The sequence below is a fragment of the Myotis daubentonii genome, chromosome X (assembly GCF_963259705.1).
Source record: "Myotis daubentonii chromosome X, mMyoDau2.1, whole genome shotgun sequence".
Classification (NCBI taxonomy): Eukaryota; Metazoa; Chordata; class Mammalia; order Chiroptera; family Vespertilionidae; genus Myotis; species Myotis daubentonii.
The window spans coordinates 108,400,817-108,416,238 of NC_081861.1; the positions used below are offsets into that span (position 1 = coordinate 108,400,817).

Here is a 15,422-nt window from a genome sequence, read left to right on the forward strand (position 1 = left end):
AGATGACATGATATTGCACATAGAAAACCCTAAACTACATAAAAAAACTACTATAATTAATAAATGAATTTGGCATGTAGCAGGATACAAAATTAACACGTAGATATCCATGGCATTTTTTTGTATACCAATAATGAACTCACAGAAAGAGAAACTAAGAAAAAAAATCCCACTTACCATTGCAACGAAAAAATTAAGATACCTAGGAATAAAGTTAACCAAGGAGGAGAAGGACCTGTACTCGGAAAATTACAGGACGCTGAAAAAAGAGACAGAGGAATACATAAACAAATGGAAGAATATACCGTGTTCATGGATCAGTAGAATCAACATCATTAAAATGTCCATACTACCCAAAGCAATCTATAGATTCAATGCACTCCTCATTAAAATACCAATGGCATACTTCAAAGACCTAGAGCAAATTCTTCAAAAATTCATCTGGAATAAAAAAAGACCCTCAATAGCCGCAGCAATTTTGAGAAAGAAGAACAAAGTTGGAGGGATCACAATCCCAGATATTAAGCTATACTACAAAGCCACTGTCATTAAAATTCCTGGTACTGGCACAAGAACAGACACATAGACCAGTGGAACAAAACAGAGAACCGAGAAATCAACCCAAGCCATTGTGCTCAGTTAATATTTGACAAAGGAGACAAGAGCATACAATGAAGCCAACACAGTTTCTTCAATAAATGGTGTTGGGTAAGTTGGTTAGATACATGCAAAAAAAATGAAAATAGACCAGCAACTTACACCATACACAAAAATAAACTCAAAATGGATAAAGGACTTAAACGTAAGATGAGATACCATAAAAATCTTTTTTTTAAAATATATTTTATTGATTTTTTACAGAGAGGAAGGGAGAGGGATAGAGAGTTAGAAACATCGATCAACTGCCTCCTGCGCACTCCCTACTGGGGATGTGCCCGCAACCAAGGTACACGCCCTTGAGTGGAATCGAACCCAGGACCCTTCAGTTCGCAGGCCGACGCTCTATCCACTAAGCCAAACCGGTTAGGGCCATAAAAATCTTAGAAGAAGCCTTAGGCAGCAAAATGGCAGACATATGTCATAGCAATATCTTTACCAACACAACTCCTAGGGCAGCCGTGGGCAAACTATGGCCCGCGGGCCGGATCCGGTGCCGGGGTCCAACCCCAGCAGGTCCAGGGGTCCCCAAAGGTCTGGACGGAGTCGGCGAAGAAGGAAGGACACGGAGACAATGTTCAGTTGATCAGCAGCCTGGCCAGGATCTCTAGCCAGGATCTCCAGCCAAGTTCTGGTTAGGATCTCCAGCCAGGTTCTGCAGGTTCTCCAGCCAGGTTCAGTCACCAGGTTCTAGTCAGGTTCTCTTGCCAATTTCTGTAGTCAGGTTCAGTCCAGGAACTTTTGCCATGTTCTCTCCAGCAAAGTTCTTCTGTCTGTAGGTTCTGTCTGTAGGTTCTCTCTTCTTAGTTCTGTGTTCTAAGTTCTGTGTTCTGAATTCTGTCTCTTGCTGTCTTGTTACATCTGTATTTATACCAGTTGATTCAATCCTATCAATCTCTATTCCAAAGGTTAGGGCGTTTCTTATCTCCATTCCAGGGAGTAAAGATTATGTAGCTTAAGCATGATTGTTCATAGTTAAAGTAATTAATTACCCGCCTGGCACTTAGTTGAGAGGTTTTATTCCCTCCCTAACTTCAGGGGAAAATCCCTACCTGGGGAAACAACCTTTCTCAGAGACCACATAGTGCCAAGAAGGTGAGCAAATATATTAAGAACAGTATGCCATATATGCCAGGTCCCTTAAAACAGCAAGCATGGACCGGCTCCCGGCAAATTCCCCCTTTTTTATTTTTTAAAAGCAGGCATTAAAAAGAAAAACCTGAAATGCTCTCTTGTGTCCATTTTAAGAGTAGGATTGGCGCTTTCCGCTATTACCTGAGTCCTGATCTATCACCCCAGGGAGAGCTTGCCAATCCTGCACTTTCCCGGGGTGGAAAGGCTGCAGTGGGGTTAAGGATAAGGCTCCTTGGGCCTACCTTCTCCCATGCCATTACATTTACCTTTCCTTCCTCAGAAAAGCACGGACATACTTCTTATATAAAACGTTCTGTCTGACTGGGAGTAACCTTAATTCCTCTGCTAGCAAGCATATGTGTTAAAAGATCAATACAGAGTCTTTTTTCTTTAGACTCAGTATGGCACATCTTCTTAATCTAAAGATCAATACAGAGTCTTCTTTCTTTGGACTCAGTATGGCACATCTTCTCAATCTAAGGATCAATACAGAGTCTTCTTTCTTTGGACTCAGTATGGCACATCTTGTCAATCTAAGTTCTGTACTATCCACCTTCTTACCCTACTTATCCTCTGTAGGGGGGTTTGCAGCACCCTGGTGGAGTCCTATCCGTCCCGAATGTGGGGGTTCTCAATGGGGGGGGCTTACCTATGGGAATCCTGTTCCAGGGGTTCCCAAAGGTGTGGACGGAGTCGGCGAAGACTATCCACCCTTTTCCTATGGTGGAGTCCTATCCGTCCCGAGTGCGGGGCGCTTACCTAGGGGTCCCTGTTCGGGCGCCAGATGCCGGGGTCCAACCCCAGCAGGTCCAGGGGTCCCCAAAGGTCTGGACGGAGTCGGCGAAGAAGGAAGGACACGGAGACAATGTTCAGTTGATCAGCAGCCTGGCCAGGATCTCTAGCCAGGATCTCCAGCCAAGTTCTGGTTAGGATCTCCAGCCAGGTTCTGCAGGTTCTCCAGCCAGGTTCAGTCACCAGGTTCTAGTCAGGTTCTCTTGCCAATTTCTGTAGTCAGATTCAGTCCAGGAACTTTTGCCATGTTCTCTCCAGCGAAGTTCTTCTGTCTGTAGGTTCTGTGTAGGTTCTGTCTGTAGGTTCTCTCTTCTTAGTTCTGTGTTCTAAGTTCTGTGTTCTGAATTCTGTCTCTTGCTGTCTTGTTACATCTGTATTTATACCAGTTGATTCAATCCTATCAATCTCTATTCCAAAGGTTAGGGCGTTTCTTATCTCCATTCCAGGGAGTAAAGATTATGTAGCTTAAGCATGATTGTTCATAGTTAAAGTAATTAATTACCCGCCTGGCACTTAGTTGAGAGGTTTTATTCCCTCCCTAACTTCAGGGGAAAATCCCTACCTGGGGAAACAACCTTTCTCAGAGACCACATAGTGCCAAGAAGGTGAGCAAATATATTAAGAACAGTATGCCATATATGCCAGGTCCCTTAAAACAGCAAGCATGGACCGGCTCCCGGCAAATTCCCCCTTTTTTATTTTTTAAAAGCAGGCATTAAAAAGAAAAACCTGAAATGCTCTCTTGTGTCCATTTTAAGAGTAGGATTGGCGCTTTCCGCTATTACCTGAGTCCTGATCTATCACCCCAGGGAGAGCTTGCCAATCCTGCACTTTCCCGGGGTGGAAAGGCTGCAGTGGGGTTAAGGATAAGGCTCCTTGGGCCTACCTTCTCCCATGCCATTACATTTACCTTTCCTTCCTCAGAAAAGCACGGACATACTTCTTATATAAAACGTTCTGTCTGACTGGGAGTAACCTTAATTCCTCTGCTAGCAAGCATATGTGTTAAAAGATCAATACAGAGTCTTTTTTCTTTAGACTCAGTATGGCACATCTTCTTAATCTAAAGATCAATACAGAGTCTTCTTTCTTTGGACTCAGTATGGCACATCTTCTCAATCTAAGGATCAATACAGAGTCTTCTTTCTTTGGACTCAGTATGGCACATCTTGTCAATCTAAGTTCTGTACTATCCACCTTCTTACCCTACTTATCCTCTGTAGGGGGGTTTGCAGCACCCTGGTGGAGTCCTATCCGTCCCGAATGTGGGGGTTCTCAATGGGGGGGGCTTACCTATGGGAATCCTGTTCCAGGGGTTCCCAAAGGTGTGGACGGAGTCGGCGAAGACTATCCACCCTTTTCCTATGGTGGAGTCCTATCCGTCCCGAGTGCGGGGCGCTTACCTAGGGGTCCCTGTTCGGGCGCCAGATGCCGGGGTCCAACCCCAGCAGGTCCAGGGGTCCCCAAAGGTCTGGACGGAGTCGGCGAAGAAGGAAGGACACGGAGACAATGTTCAGTTGATCAGCAGCCTGGCCAGGATCTCTAGCCAGGATCTCCAGCCAAGTTCTGGTTAGGATCTCCAGCCAGGTTCTGCAGGTTCTCCAGCCAGGTTCAGTCACCAGGTTCTAGTCAGGTTCTCTTGCCAATTTCTGTAGTCAGATTCAGTCCAGGAACTTTTGCCATGTTCTCTCCAGCGAAGTTCTTCTGTCTGTAGGTTCTGTGTAGGTTCTGTCTGTAGGTTCTCTCTTCTTAGTTCTGTGTTCTAAGTTCTGTGTTCTGAATTCTGTCTCTTGCTGTCTTGTTACATCTGTATTTATACCAGTTGATTCAATCCTATCAATCTCTATTCCAAAGGTTAGGGCGTTTCTTATCTCCATTCCAGGGAGTAAAGATTATGTAGCTTAAGCATGATTGTTCATAGTTAAAGTAATTAATTACCCGCCTGGCACTTAGTTGAGAGGTTTTATTCCCTCCCTAACTTCAGGGGAAAATCCCTACCTGGGGAAACAACCTTTCTCAGAGACCACATAGTGCCAAGAAGGTGAGCAAACATATTAAGAACAGTATGCCATATATGCCAGGTCCCTTAAAACAGCAAGCATGAACCGGCTCCCGGCAATCCGGCCCATTTGAAATGAATAAAACTATTGAAAAAAAAGACCGTACCCTTTTATGTAATGATGTTTACTTTGAATTTATATTAGTTCACACAAACACTCCATCCATGCTTTTGTTCCGGCCCTCCAATCCAGTTTAAGAACCCATTGTGGCCCTCGAGTCAAAAAGTTTGCCCACCCCTGTCCTAGGGCAATGGAATCTGAGGAGAAAATAAACAAATGGGACTACATCAAAATAAAAAGCTGCACATCCTAAGAAACCATCAACAAAACAACAAGAAAGCCCACTGCATGGCAGAGCATATTTGCCAATGGTATCTCCAATAAGGGTTTAATCTCCAAAATTTATAGGGAACTCATACAATTTAACAAAAGGAAGATAAACAACCCAATCAAAAAAATGGGCAAAGGACCTAAATAGATAATTTTCGAAAGAGGACATACAGAAGACCAGGAGACATATGAAAACATGCTCAAAGTCAATAATCATCTGAGAGATGCAAATCAAAACAACAATGAGGTACCACCTCACATCTGTCAGAATGGCTATCATCAAGAAATCAACTAATGACAAGTGCTGGCGAGGATGTGGAGAAAAAGGAACCCTCCTGCACTGCTGGTGGGATTGCAGACTGGTGCAGCCACTGTGGAGAACAGTATGGAGTTTCCTCAAAAATCTGAAAATGGAACTTTCATTTGACCCAGTGATCCCACTTCTAGGAATATATCCCAAGAAACCAGAAACACCAATCAGAAAGGATATATGCACCCTTATGTTCATAGCAGCACAATTCACCATAGCTAAGATCTGGAAACAGCCTATGGTAAATGCCCATCAGCAGATGAGTGGATTAGAAAACTGTGGTATATCTACTGAATGGAATACTATGCTGCTATAAAAAAGAAGGAACTTTTACTATTTGCAACAGCATAGATGGAACTAGAGAGTATTATGCTAAGCGAAATAGGGTGGTGAAGGCCTGGGACAAGGGATGGGCAGGCTAGAAAGGGTCAAGAGGGAGGAAGGGTGCATATATAATACTTTCAACAATAAAAACTTAATTAAAAATAAGTAAATACTACACTTCTACAACTATAGTCTACTAGGTATACCAGTTAATGCGGATTTTTTTTCAATAGATGGAGTTACACATATGTTGATATATATGTGATTTGATATATATGCCTTTTTGTTGTATTGACATCAAGTTTCAAAACTTCGTATATCAAATTTGCTGATGGTGTTAACATCATAGATATTTTTTACGTTTAAAAAGGTCGAATTTTGTGCAAAAAAAGAGCATTTGCTGAAAGTTTTAATTCATTACTTTATTTTGAAGAAAAGTGCTGCTGAAAGTTATCATATACTTCAGGAAGCTTATGGTGAACATGCTCCATCTCCAGATACTTGTGAAGGCTGGTTTAAATACTTTAAAAGTGATGATTTCAATGTGAAAGACAAAGAAAGTCCAGGTCAACTGAAAAAAATTGAAGACCAAGAATTACAAGCATTATTGGATGAAGATGCATGTCAAACTCAAAAATAACTTGCAGAAAGATTAAACGTTGCTCAGCAAACAATTTCCGATCATTTACAAGCAATGGGATAGATTTTAAAGGAAGGAAAATGGGTGCCACATCAACCTAATGAAAGACAAACGGAAAACTGAAAAGTCATCAGTAAAATGTTGCTTCAACAACAGGAAAGAAAGTCTTTTTTGCATCGAATTGTGACTAATGATGAAGTGGATTTATTTTGAGAATCCCAAATGCACAAAATCATGGCTTGATCCAGGTCAACCATCAACATCGACTGCAAGGCCAAACTGCTTCGGAAAGAAGACAATGCTCTGCGTTTGGTGGGATCAGGAAGGTGTGGTATATTATGAGCTTCTAAATCCAGGTGAAACCATTAATACTGATCGCTACCGACAACAAATAATCAATTTGAACCACGCTTTGATCGTGAAATGACCAGAATGGGCCGGAAGACACAGCAAAGTAATTTTGCTTCATGATGATGCACCATCACACACTTCAAAACCAGTTAAAGACATATTCAAAGATCTTGCCTGGGAAGTATTAACCCACCCGCTGTATTCACCAGACCTTGCTCCTTCAGATTACCACTTGTTCTGATCGATGGCACATACACTTTCTGAGCAGCACTTCAAAACGTACAAAGAAGTGGAAAATTGGGTCTCTGAATGGTTTGCCTCAAAACAAGAAAAGTTCTATTGGGAGAGTATCCACAAATTACCTAAAGATGGAGGAAATGTGTAGCTAGCGATGGACATTACTTTGAATGAAGCGTTTCTGATGTTTCTCTTGAAATTATCGTGTTTTCTTTGATTATAAAATCCGCATTATTAACTGGTACACCTAGTACATATTTAAAGCCAAGAGTCATCGCTCATAAACAGTGTTCAGCGAATGATTAGCATATGATTATACCGCATCTGGTGGTAACTGGTTCTGTTGTTGTTTGGCGTGACTTTCTGCAGTAGTTTTAACATGTGCCAGCTGATGTTCCAGGTGTGCTAAGCAACATCCCAGCTGTGTGCATTTATTAACTTGTGGTAACTGGTGAATGCATGCATTTACTATTACCTATTCAGTATAAATTTAAAATCACAGTAATACATATAGATAACTTTTCTATGAAATTAAACTTTTCATACATACTTCATTTTAATTACCCAAATGTGTCTATACAAGTAAAAACAGGGAAACTAATTTGTTAAATTTTTAACATGCATTCAGAAAATCTACTTAATTATATAATGGACTTTTGGCTTTAATGGCCACCCCCTTGTCCAAATTAGTCCATTATATCCAGGTTTTACTGTACTGTATAATTCTTTTCATATTACACTCTGAAAGTAAAAAATTATTGATAGTAAACATATTAGTATTTACCTGGGGTTAGGTAGTGGGTCTGGGTAGGTAAGAAGATGGCTATGGCTAAAAAAGGATATCACTAGGGATCCTTATTGTCATGATCACAAGAATTTACACATGTGATAAAACGGCATACACACATTATACCAAAGTCAAATTCCTGGTTTTACTATCTGTAATAATAAAAGCGTAATATGCTAATTAAACTGGACAGCTGAAAGACCTTCCGGACGAAGCAGGGGCTGCGAGGGCCAAGGGCAGCCATGGCGGCTGTGAGGGCCGAGCCCCTTGAATGAATTTTGTGCATTGGGCCTCTAGTTTTATTATAATTTGGTTTTACATCTCTAGGTAGAGGGATTATATTAATTGTGCATTTCTTGTTAATATTTTCCAAATTATCAATATCTATTAGACTGGGGCTACAAAAGTATTTCACATGGGAAAATAATTTATAAAAATATATTTACAAAAATAATCACAAGTATAAAATAAATGTAATTTAGAAAACCAAGGATGAAGTTTTATTTTATAACTAAGACACTAGCACAGATAAAAGGATATGAAAAACTAATTAAAATAATAGAGGAAAATAATAACTGTCACGGTAAAGATTTGCATATATTGCAAATCACTGTAAAAGGAAAAAAACCCTTTTCTGAGCAACTTTTCAAGTGGAAATTTGATATTACAGTAATATTGGACAAGTTTCCTTACTCTCCCTGTTGGCATCAAACTCCCACTTATGTTTTACCACAGTTTTGCCATCTTTTAGTAAATAGTAACTCTATACTTAAAAACAGAGTCAAGTTTTCCTTGACTACCCCAAACCAGATTAGTCTTCTGCTTCTCATAATTCTTATAAGTTTGAGTAAAACTTAGTACAAATTTATAGAATTAAATAATAGCTAATGATATTGCTATGTTTCCCTCCTATGAATCTCTAGAGTCCACTGTTTGTTGGTACCTCTCCTGTGGTACTTTCATATTCTGCCTTTTAGAGCTATTTTTGTGTTTGTCTTATCTGTCCCATTAGATTGTGAGTCCTCTAAGGTCAAGACCTAGTCCACATTCATCTTTACTTATCCTGAAATGTACATTTCACTCAGTTAATACTGTCTTGTTCCACGAGGTGTGCAATAAGATTATGAACACTTCAAATCAGGCATGTCAACCTCTGCTTCTTCATAATCTTTACAAGTACACAGTTTAGGTCTAGGCACAGTGATGTCTGAGGTATACTTGTTAATTTCTATTTATTGAAGCATTTTTAAGAAATATGTTACAGAAGGCATAATATCTGACAGTGCTGGAGAAATAAATTTTGATACATATAAAAAAAAAGAACAGATAAAGTAGTCTCTAACTTTAGTCTCATTAAACAGAAATAAATTGAGAATTTATATACATGGTAGCAGTTCCATAATGGGATTAAGAATTATAAGGAAAGTCCCACTGGTGTGACTCAGTGGTTGAGTGTCGACCTATGAACCAGGAGGCCATGGTTCAATTCCAGGTCAGGGAATATGCCGGGGTTGAGGGCTCGATCCCTAGTGGGGAGTGCAGGAGGCAGCCGATTAATGATTCTCTCTTATTATTATTTTTTTAAAATTTTATTTTATTATTTAAAGTATTACAAATAGTAGTACATATGTCTCCTTTTTTTCTCCATTGACCTTCCCCCGGCCTCCCCTATCCCCCGGCACATTCCCTCCCCCACCTCCCCCAGTGTCTTGTGTCCATTGGTTATGCTTATATGCATGAATACAAGTCCTTCAGCTGATCTCTCTCATTATTGATGTTTCTATCTCTCTCTCCCTCTCTGAAATCAATAAAAATATTAAAGAGAAGAATTCTAAGAAAAGTAAACAAGAAAACTAGCAGCAAAGAAAATAATTTTTAAATGTTTTTTATTGATTGAAGAGAGAGGAAGAGTGTGAGAAAGAGAAACATCGATGAGAGAGAAACATCCATTGATTGCCTCCTGCATGCCTGCTACGGGGATCAAGCCAGTAACCTGGGCATGTGCCCTGACTGGCAACCTTCTGGTGCATGGGACGATGTCAACCAACTGAGCCACACCAGCTAGGCAGAAAATAAATTTTTTGAAAGTATGTTTCCAATAAGCTTAAGAAAAATTACAAAAAAAAAAAAATTGGAAAGTCACAGAACTTCTTTCACTGAAAAACTTAACAATAGTGCCTGTGAAGATTTAGCCACAGAAAATTTTAAAAGCGAGGGGTAGGTATGAAATGACTTATTGTATGAATACACACTGTATGAACAAAGACTGTGAATAAAAAACACTCTATAAACACAACCCTGGCAACTTTAACAATAACTGCCCTCTTTTACTTTCTAAACAAACACAAAAGACAAATAACTATGCTTACATGTGCCTTTCATGCATGTCATTGTTGAAGAACATAATTCAATGACCCGAACAGCAGAAGTTCCTGGTTCCTCTGCTGGCACTGTCAAAATGGAAATCTAAAAAGCAGAAATAAAAATCAGACACAGCTGTTAGATCTCATTTTCATTTGTTCTATCATTAGAGTATAGTTAACATAAAAACTGAATGTCTTTTTCAACCACTCACTGATGTTTGAAAAAATTTAGCTTGTAAGGGTTTTAGAAAAGAATTTGATATCCGTAACACACATATGTGTCCTAAATCCGATTTCTGCATTATTTTATATCATCTATAGTGCATTCATATAATTAATAGATAATGAATATTTCAAATATCATTAATATTTATTAAATCCTTCACTTATTTTCAAAGGATGCAATTATGACATATTACTTCTGAATTATTTGCACTTCAGTGTTTGAAATCAGATCATATTAAATCTATTTTTTCCATTTTGATTATTCATAATGACTAAAAATAGCAGTTATGGAATACTAAAATATTTTTATATGTTTCAAATTCCAAAGATATTAAAACAAAGTATATGTCAACATATACACCAAAGTATAGGCAAACATATACCAAAATGTTTCAAAATGAATGGCTTCAAATTAATTTAAGGACTCCATTAATAAAAGCAGAAATTTATAATTAAAAGTGAAATGGAAAATTATTATTAAATAACTAGAGGCCCGGTGCACGAAATTCATGCACGGGGTGGGGGGTGTCCCTCAGCCCGGCCTGCACCCTCTCCCAATCCGGGACCCCTCAGGTAGGGTCCCTAGGCCTGGCCGGTGATCAGGGCCTATCTGGGCTTTCCTTCCCCCGGCTGCCGTCAGCTGGCCTTGCCCCCGCTGCTGCCACTGCTTGCCATCTGTGTGGTGCTGCTCCCCACTCCCCCGCCACTGTTCGCCTCCCTCTGTAGGCGATAGGCATGGGGTGTGATCACTTGGATGGCTTGGGCCTCCCTTGGCAGGGCAATCGCTGGCTGGCCCCGCACAGCTGCCACAGCGTTGCTGGCCAGTGGCCTGGGCCTCCCTCTGCAGGGCAATTGATCGCAGAGCCCCCCCATCGATCGCCCCGCAGAGGGTGGCCTAGGTCTCCCTCTTCAGGGCAATCGTGGGGCGATGGCGGGGCCCCCCTGACCAATCACATCACACCCACCTTGGCTGGCCTGGTGCCAGTGCATGTCAAAGCATGGTGGTCCAGAAGGTCGTTCTATTGTTCCGTCAATTTGCATATTGCACTTTTATTATTATGGATTATTATAGACTATAGGCCCAGTGCATGGAAATTTGTGCACTGGAGGGGGAGAGTCCCTCAGCCCGGCCTGCGCACTCTCACAGTCTGTCCTCAGGGGATGTCCTACTGAGGGAGGTGACCGGGCTGGCTGATCAGGAGATGGTGGTGCCCCCCCCATCACCCCTCCACCACTGCTGGTTGCCATTCCCCCCCATTGCCGTTCCCTCCCTCTGCCCGCTGGCACACGCCTTGGCCAGCCTGGAACCACCACCTCGCCGGCCCTGCCCCCTGCCAACTGGTTGTTCTGCCGTCTGGTCTATTTGCATATTACGCTTTTATTATATAGGATGTTTACTGATATATGGTATGCTGTCCTAGGCACTACTGATATGCTATATGGCTTTATATTTAAAAGATTTTAAATGACCATTAGGTCAATGTTTCTCTATAAAACCAAAGTTTCAATATTAAACCTCAATCTAATCTTTACTCTGATGAAACTATACTCTCTCATTTAGGAAATACTTGCCAAAAGGTAAAGCCCCATTTGGACTTTTACCTGTGACTATCATGCTTAGATTTTGACGGTAATATCAGGTTGATAGCCCCCAGAGGAAATGCTTACAACAAGTTCCCAAAACAGAAATTATTTCAATAACCATGACTATCTTACTACTTGTACATGCATTTTTGGGCTTACAGTGTCTCAAAAACTATGTTCCCCATACTCCTAACTCCCTTTGCTGCTGTCCATGATAGAAAATGTACTTTAGGATTAAAGAGAGAGGATCCACTAAAATATATAATCTTACCTAATAATAGACAAATATGTAAATTGACTGTCCCTCCACTACGCTCACCAGCCAATCAGGAGAGTATGCAAATTAACCTAATAGATGGCGGTTAATTTACATATGTAGGCATGAAGCAGTGGAACAAAGACTGAAGGCTCCGTCCATAGTGAAGTCCTGGGTCCTGGAGGAAAACCGGTGCCGGCAGCCAGGGGAAGGGAAGGCCTATTGCACGAATCTCTTCGTGCAACAGGCCTCTAGTGCTATGTTATAATTATCAAATGATTATGACTAAAAACATGAGTATAACCGGAAAGGTCTCTTAAGGACTATAAAAACATATAAGTACTTCATTTACTATTGTTATTCTTTTTATTAATCCTCACCTGAGGATAGTTTTTTCTATTGATTTTTAGAGAAAGTGGAAAGGAGGGCAGGAAGAAGGGAGAGAGAGAGAAACATTGACGTAAGAGACACACGCTAATCTTTTGCTTCCGGCATGCACCCTAACCTGGGCCAGGGATTGAGCCTGCAACTCAAATACATGCTCTTGACCAAAAAATCAAACCTAAGACCCTTTGGTTCGCAGGCAGGTGTTCTAACCACTGAGTTACCGGCCAGGGCTTAAAGTGCTTCTTTTGTTTCCTATAACTATCATTTATACTTTTTAAAAATTGAGATATAATCAGTGACCTCCAATCACAGAATTTTCCATATTCTGAACTCTCAGGAGCCTAAATATTTACAAGGAGGACAGAGCCCACAAAGGAAGTGGAGAGGGAATAGCCAGAGTTATGAGGAAAAATAGGAGAGCACAGTGCCATGGAAGCCAAAGGAGTATAGAGTTTCAAGAGAAAAGAAATCATCAACATTGCCAATCAAATGTACCAAAAAATACCTAGTGACAAAAAACAAAAAATGCCCCGTGGCCCTGACTATTATGAAGCAATTAAAGAACTTACCAAGATAAATTAGCCAGAAATATGGGAGTAGAAGCCATGTTAGTCCAGAAGTGAATGAGAGGTAAGGAGCTAGAGGCAGCAAGTACAGATAATATCTTGAACATTTTGATAAGAGAAGGGGAGATTGGATACCAGCTAGAGATGGGGACATAGTCAAGGGAACATTTTATTATTTACTTTTGGGATAGAAAATGCTACTACATATATACAGGTTGAGAGGAAAATGCCAGTAGTTGGGAAAGGCTGGAGATACAGGAGAGAAAGCAGGTATGCAGGGTGCTGTGTGTGTGTCATTGGCACTTGTGAAAGAGTATAACCTTGGACAAGGGTAGGAGCCCTCTTAATGTCTGTCCTGGTATACATAAATTATAGGTGGTGGAACAGAATGTCAAGTGCCATTGTGTTTAGTAGGTGGCCTCACTTTTCTGTGAAGTGGGGAGGAGGTTTTGAGAAGTTTAAGGGAAAAAGGGTGGGTAAAATAGTGAGGACCTGAATTAGCCACTGAGGGGAAAGGGAGAGAGAGCTGTCTCAAGCCAGTGGAAGAGCTAACTGATGATAGGTACTAAGATCCAGCTGAATGAGACTGTTGTCCCTGACACTGTGGCAGTGCCAGTCTGTCTGATTGTGTGGTTTACTCAAGAAGCCCTCAGTGATCCAGATGCAGATTATCCAATTAATGGGATTTTCCTCTGTGTGTGCAGTGGAAGAACATGATTACATGGGATTTGAAGGTGTTGATGGAAGGGCAGTTCAGATCTACCATGGGATCTAGACCATGGAAAAAGAAGAGGGCAGAGGGAGCTAGTAATCTGGGAGGAAACAGAGGGGACTAGGAATTGCCAGTCTCTTAACAGGTCATTGACCAGGTTAAATGGCGGGGGGGGGGGGTAAGAGAATGAAAGCTGGAACGATAGGAGCAGATTAATGCCATTGTAAACCCATGACCTCCAGACTCAACTGGGCCATTAATACTGCCCAGCCATTTGGCCATGAGATAGATCATTTTCTAACTCCCCACAGTGATTATCTGACATATTTCCTTGAGCTTTGATCCATTCCCATTCTCATACCCCCATTCTCTGGAGATTACCTCACTTTGTAATTTAAAGAGTAAATGTAATGCATCAGATGGGAACTCCCAAATGATCCTGCATTCACCCTCTTATCTCACATCCCATCTAACAGCAACACTTTTACCTGTTCTCTGAATCCTATCTTCCCTGGCCTTTTACCTGGACCTTGCTGCATCAGTAATCCTTCTTTTGTCCTGGGTATCTTCAACCCCACTCTTTCCACTGGCTCAAAATCATCAGCTGAAATATACACTAATCCTATATAATAAAAGCATAATATGCAAATTGACCAAATGGTGGAATGACTGGTTGGCGGGGGGCAGGGCCAGTGAGCAGGTAGCGCCAGGCCAGCCAAGGTGCGTGCCAGCAGGCAGAGGGAGGGGACTGCGATTGGGGGGGAGGGGTGGCGGCGACCAGTGGTGGCGGAGGGGCAAGCTATGAGGGCAGAGGTGCTATCATGGTTAGCACTGTTTCCTCAGAACCCAGCACACTGGCTGGCACGTAAAAAGCACCTACTATTTGCTAAATGATTAAATGAAAGAACTGAGGTTCATGCAATAACAAAGATATTTGTTTCATATAACAGAAAGCTTCCAACTTAAAGAACTGTAGGAACCTATTTTTAGTAGTGAATATATAGAATAGGTCTGACAGTCATACTTACTGAGTAAGCTGATTTAAAAATATATATATTTTATTGATTTTCTACAGAGAGGAAGGGAGAGGGATAGAGAGCTAGAAACATTGATGAGAGAGAAACATCGATCAGCTGCCTCCTGCACACCTCCTACTGGGGATGTGCCCACAACCAAGGTACATGCCCTTGACCAGGATTGAACCTGGGACCTTTAGGTCCGCAGGCTGATGCTCTATCCACTGAGCCAAACCGGTTAGGGCTGAGTAAGCTGATTTTATCAGTCACTGTAAAATATGGTCAGGAGAAGGGAGCACACCTCTGGAATTTAGGTGAACAGACTGAGGGTACACCACAGGTATAGAGAGATTCCAAAAGAATTGGAGGTGAGGAGGCTGAAGAGGGTACTGAAATAAACAGTGGCAATAAGGAAGTACCAGAAATGAAAATGTGTGTTGATACTCATTCACACCAGGCCCAGTGGTGGGCTTAACACCGGTACCATAGCATTAGTTATCATGAAGTCTTTTCCTCCAAGATTCTAAAATGTGTTCTCTGGGGATTATCTTTTTCTTCTCATAACTATGTATTTTCAGTTCCAAAGAAATAGTTGTTGGAACACTAGGATTTAATCCAATTTTCCTAGCATAAATCTGTTATACACAATTATTTATTGTTAGAAGGAAATCTTTAAGAAACCAAGATTATT

At 41.1% G+C, this 15,422-nt stretch overlaps 1 protein-coding gene across 4 annotated transcripts in view; it reads right to left on the reverse strand.

The window, feature by feature from the left end:
* Positions 1–15,422, reverse strand: part of CHM (CHM Rab escort protein) — a 260,784-nt gene that overhangs the window by 41,272 nt on the left and 204,090 nt on the right. For all 4 annotated transcript variants that reach the window (XM_059680347.1, XM_059680349.1, XM_059680348.1 and 1 more), the window contains one exon: positions 9,992–10,088. In XM_059680347.1, the coding sequence (XP_059536330.1) occupies positions 9,992–10,088 (97 nt within the window). The remainder of the gene's footprint in view (positions 1–9,991; positions 10,089–15,422) is intronic.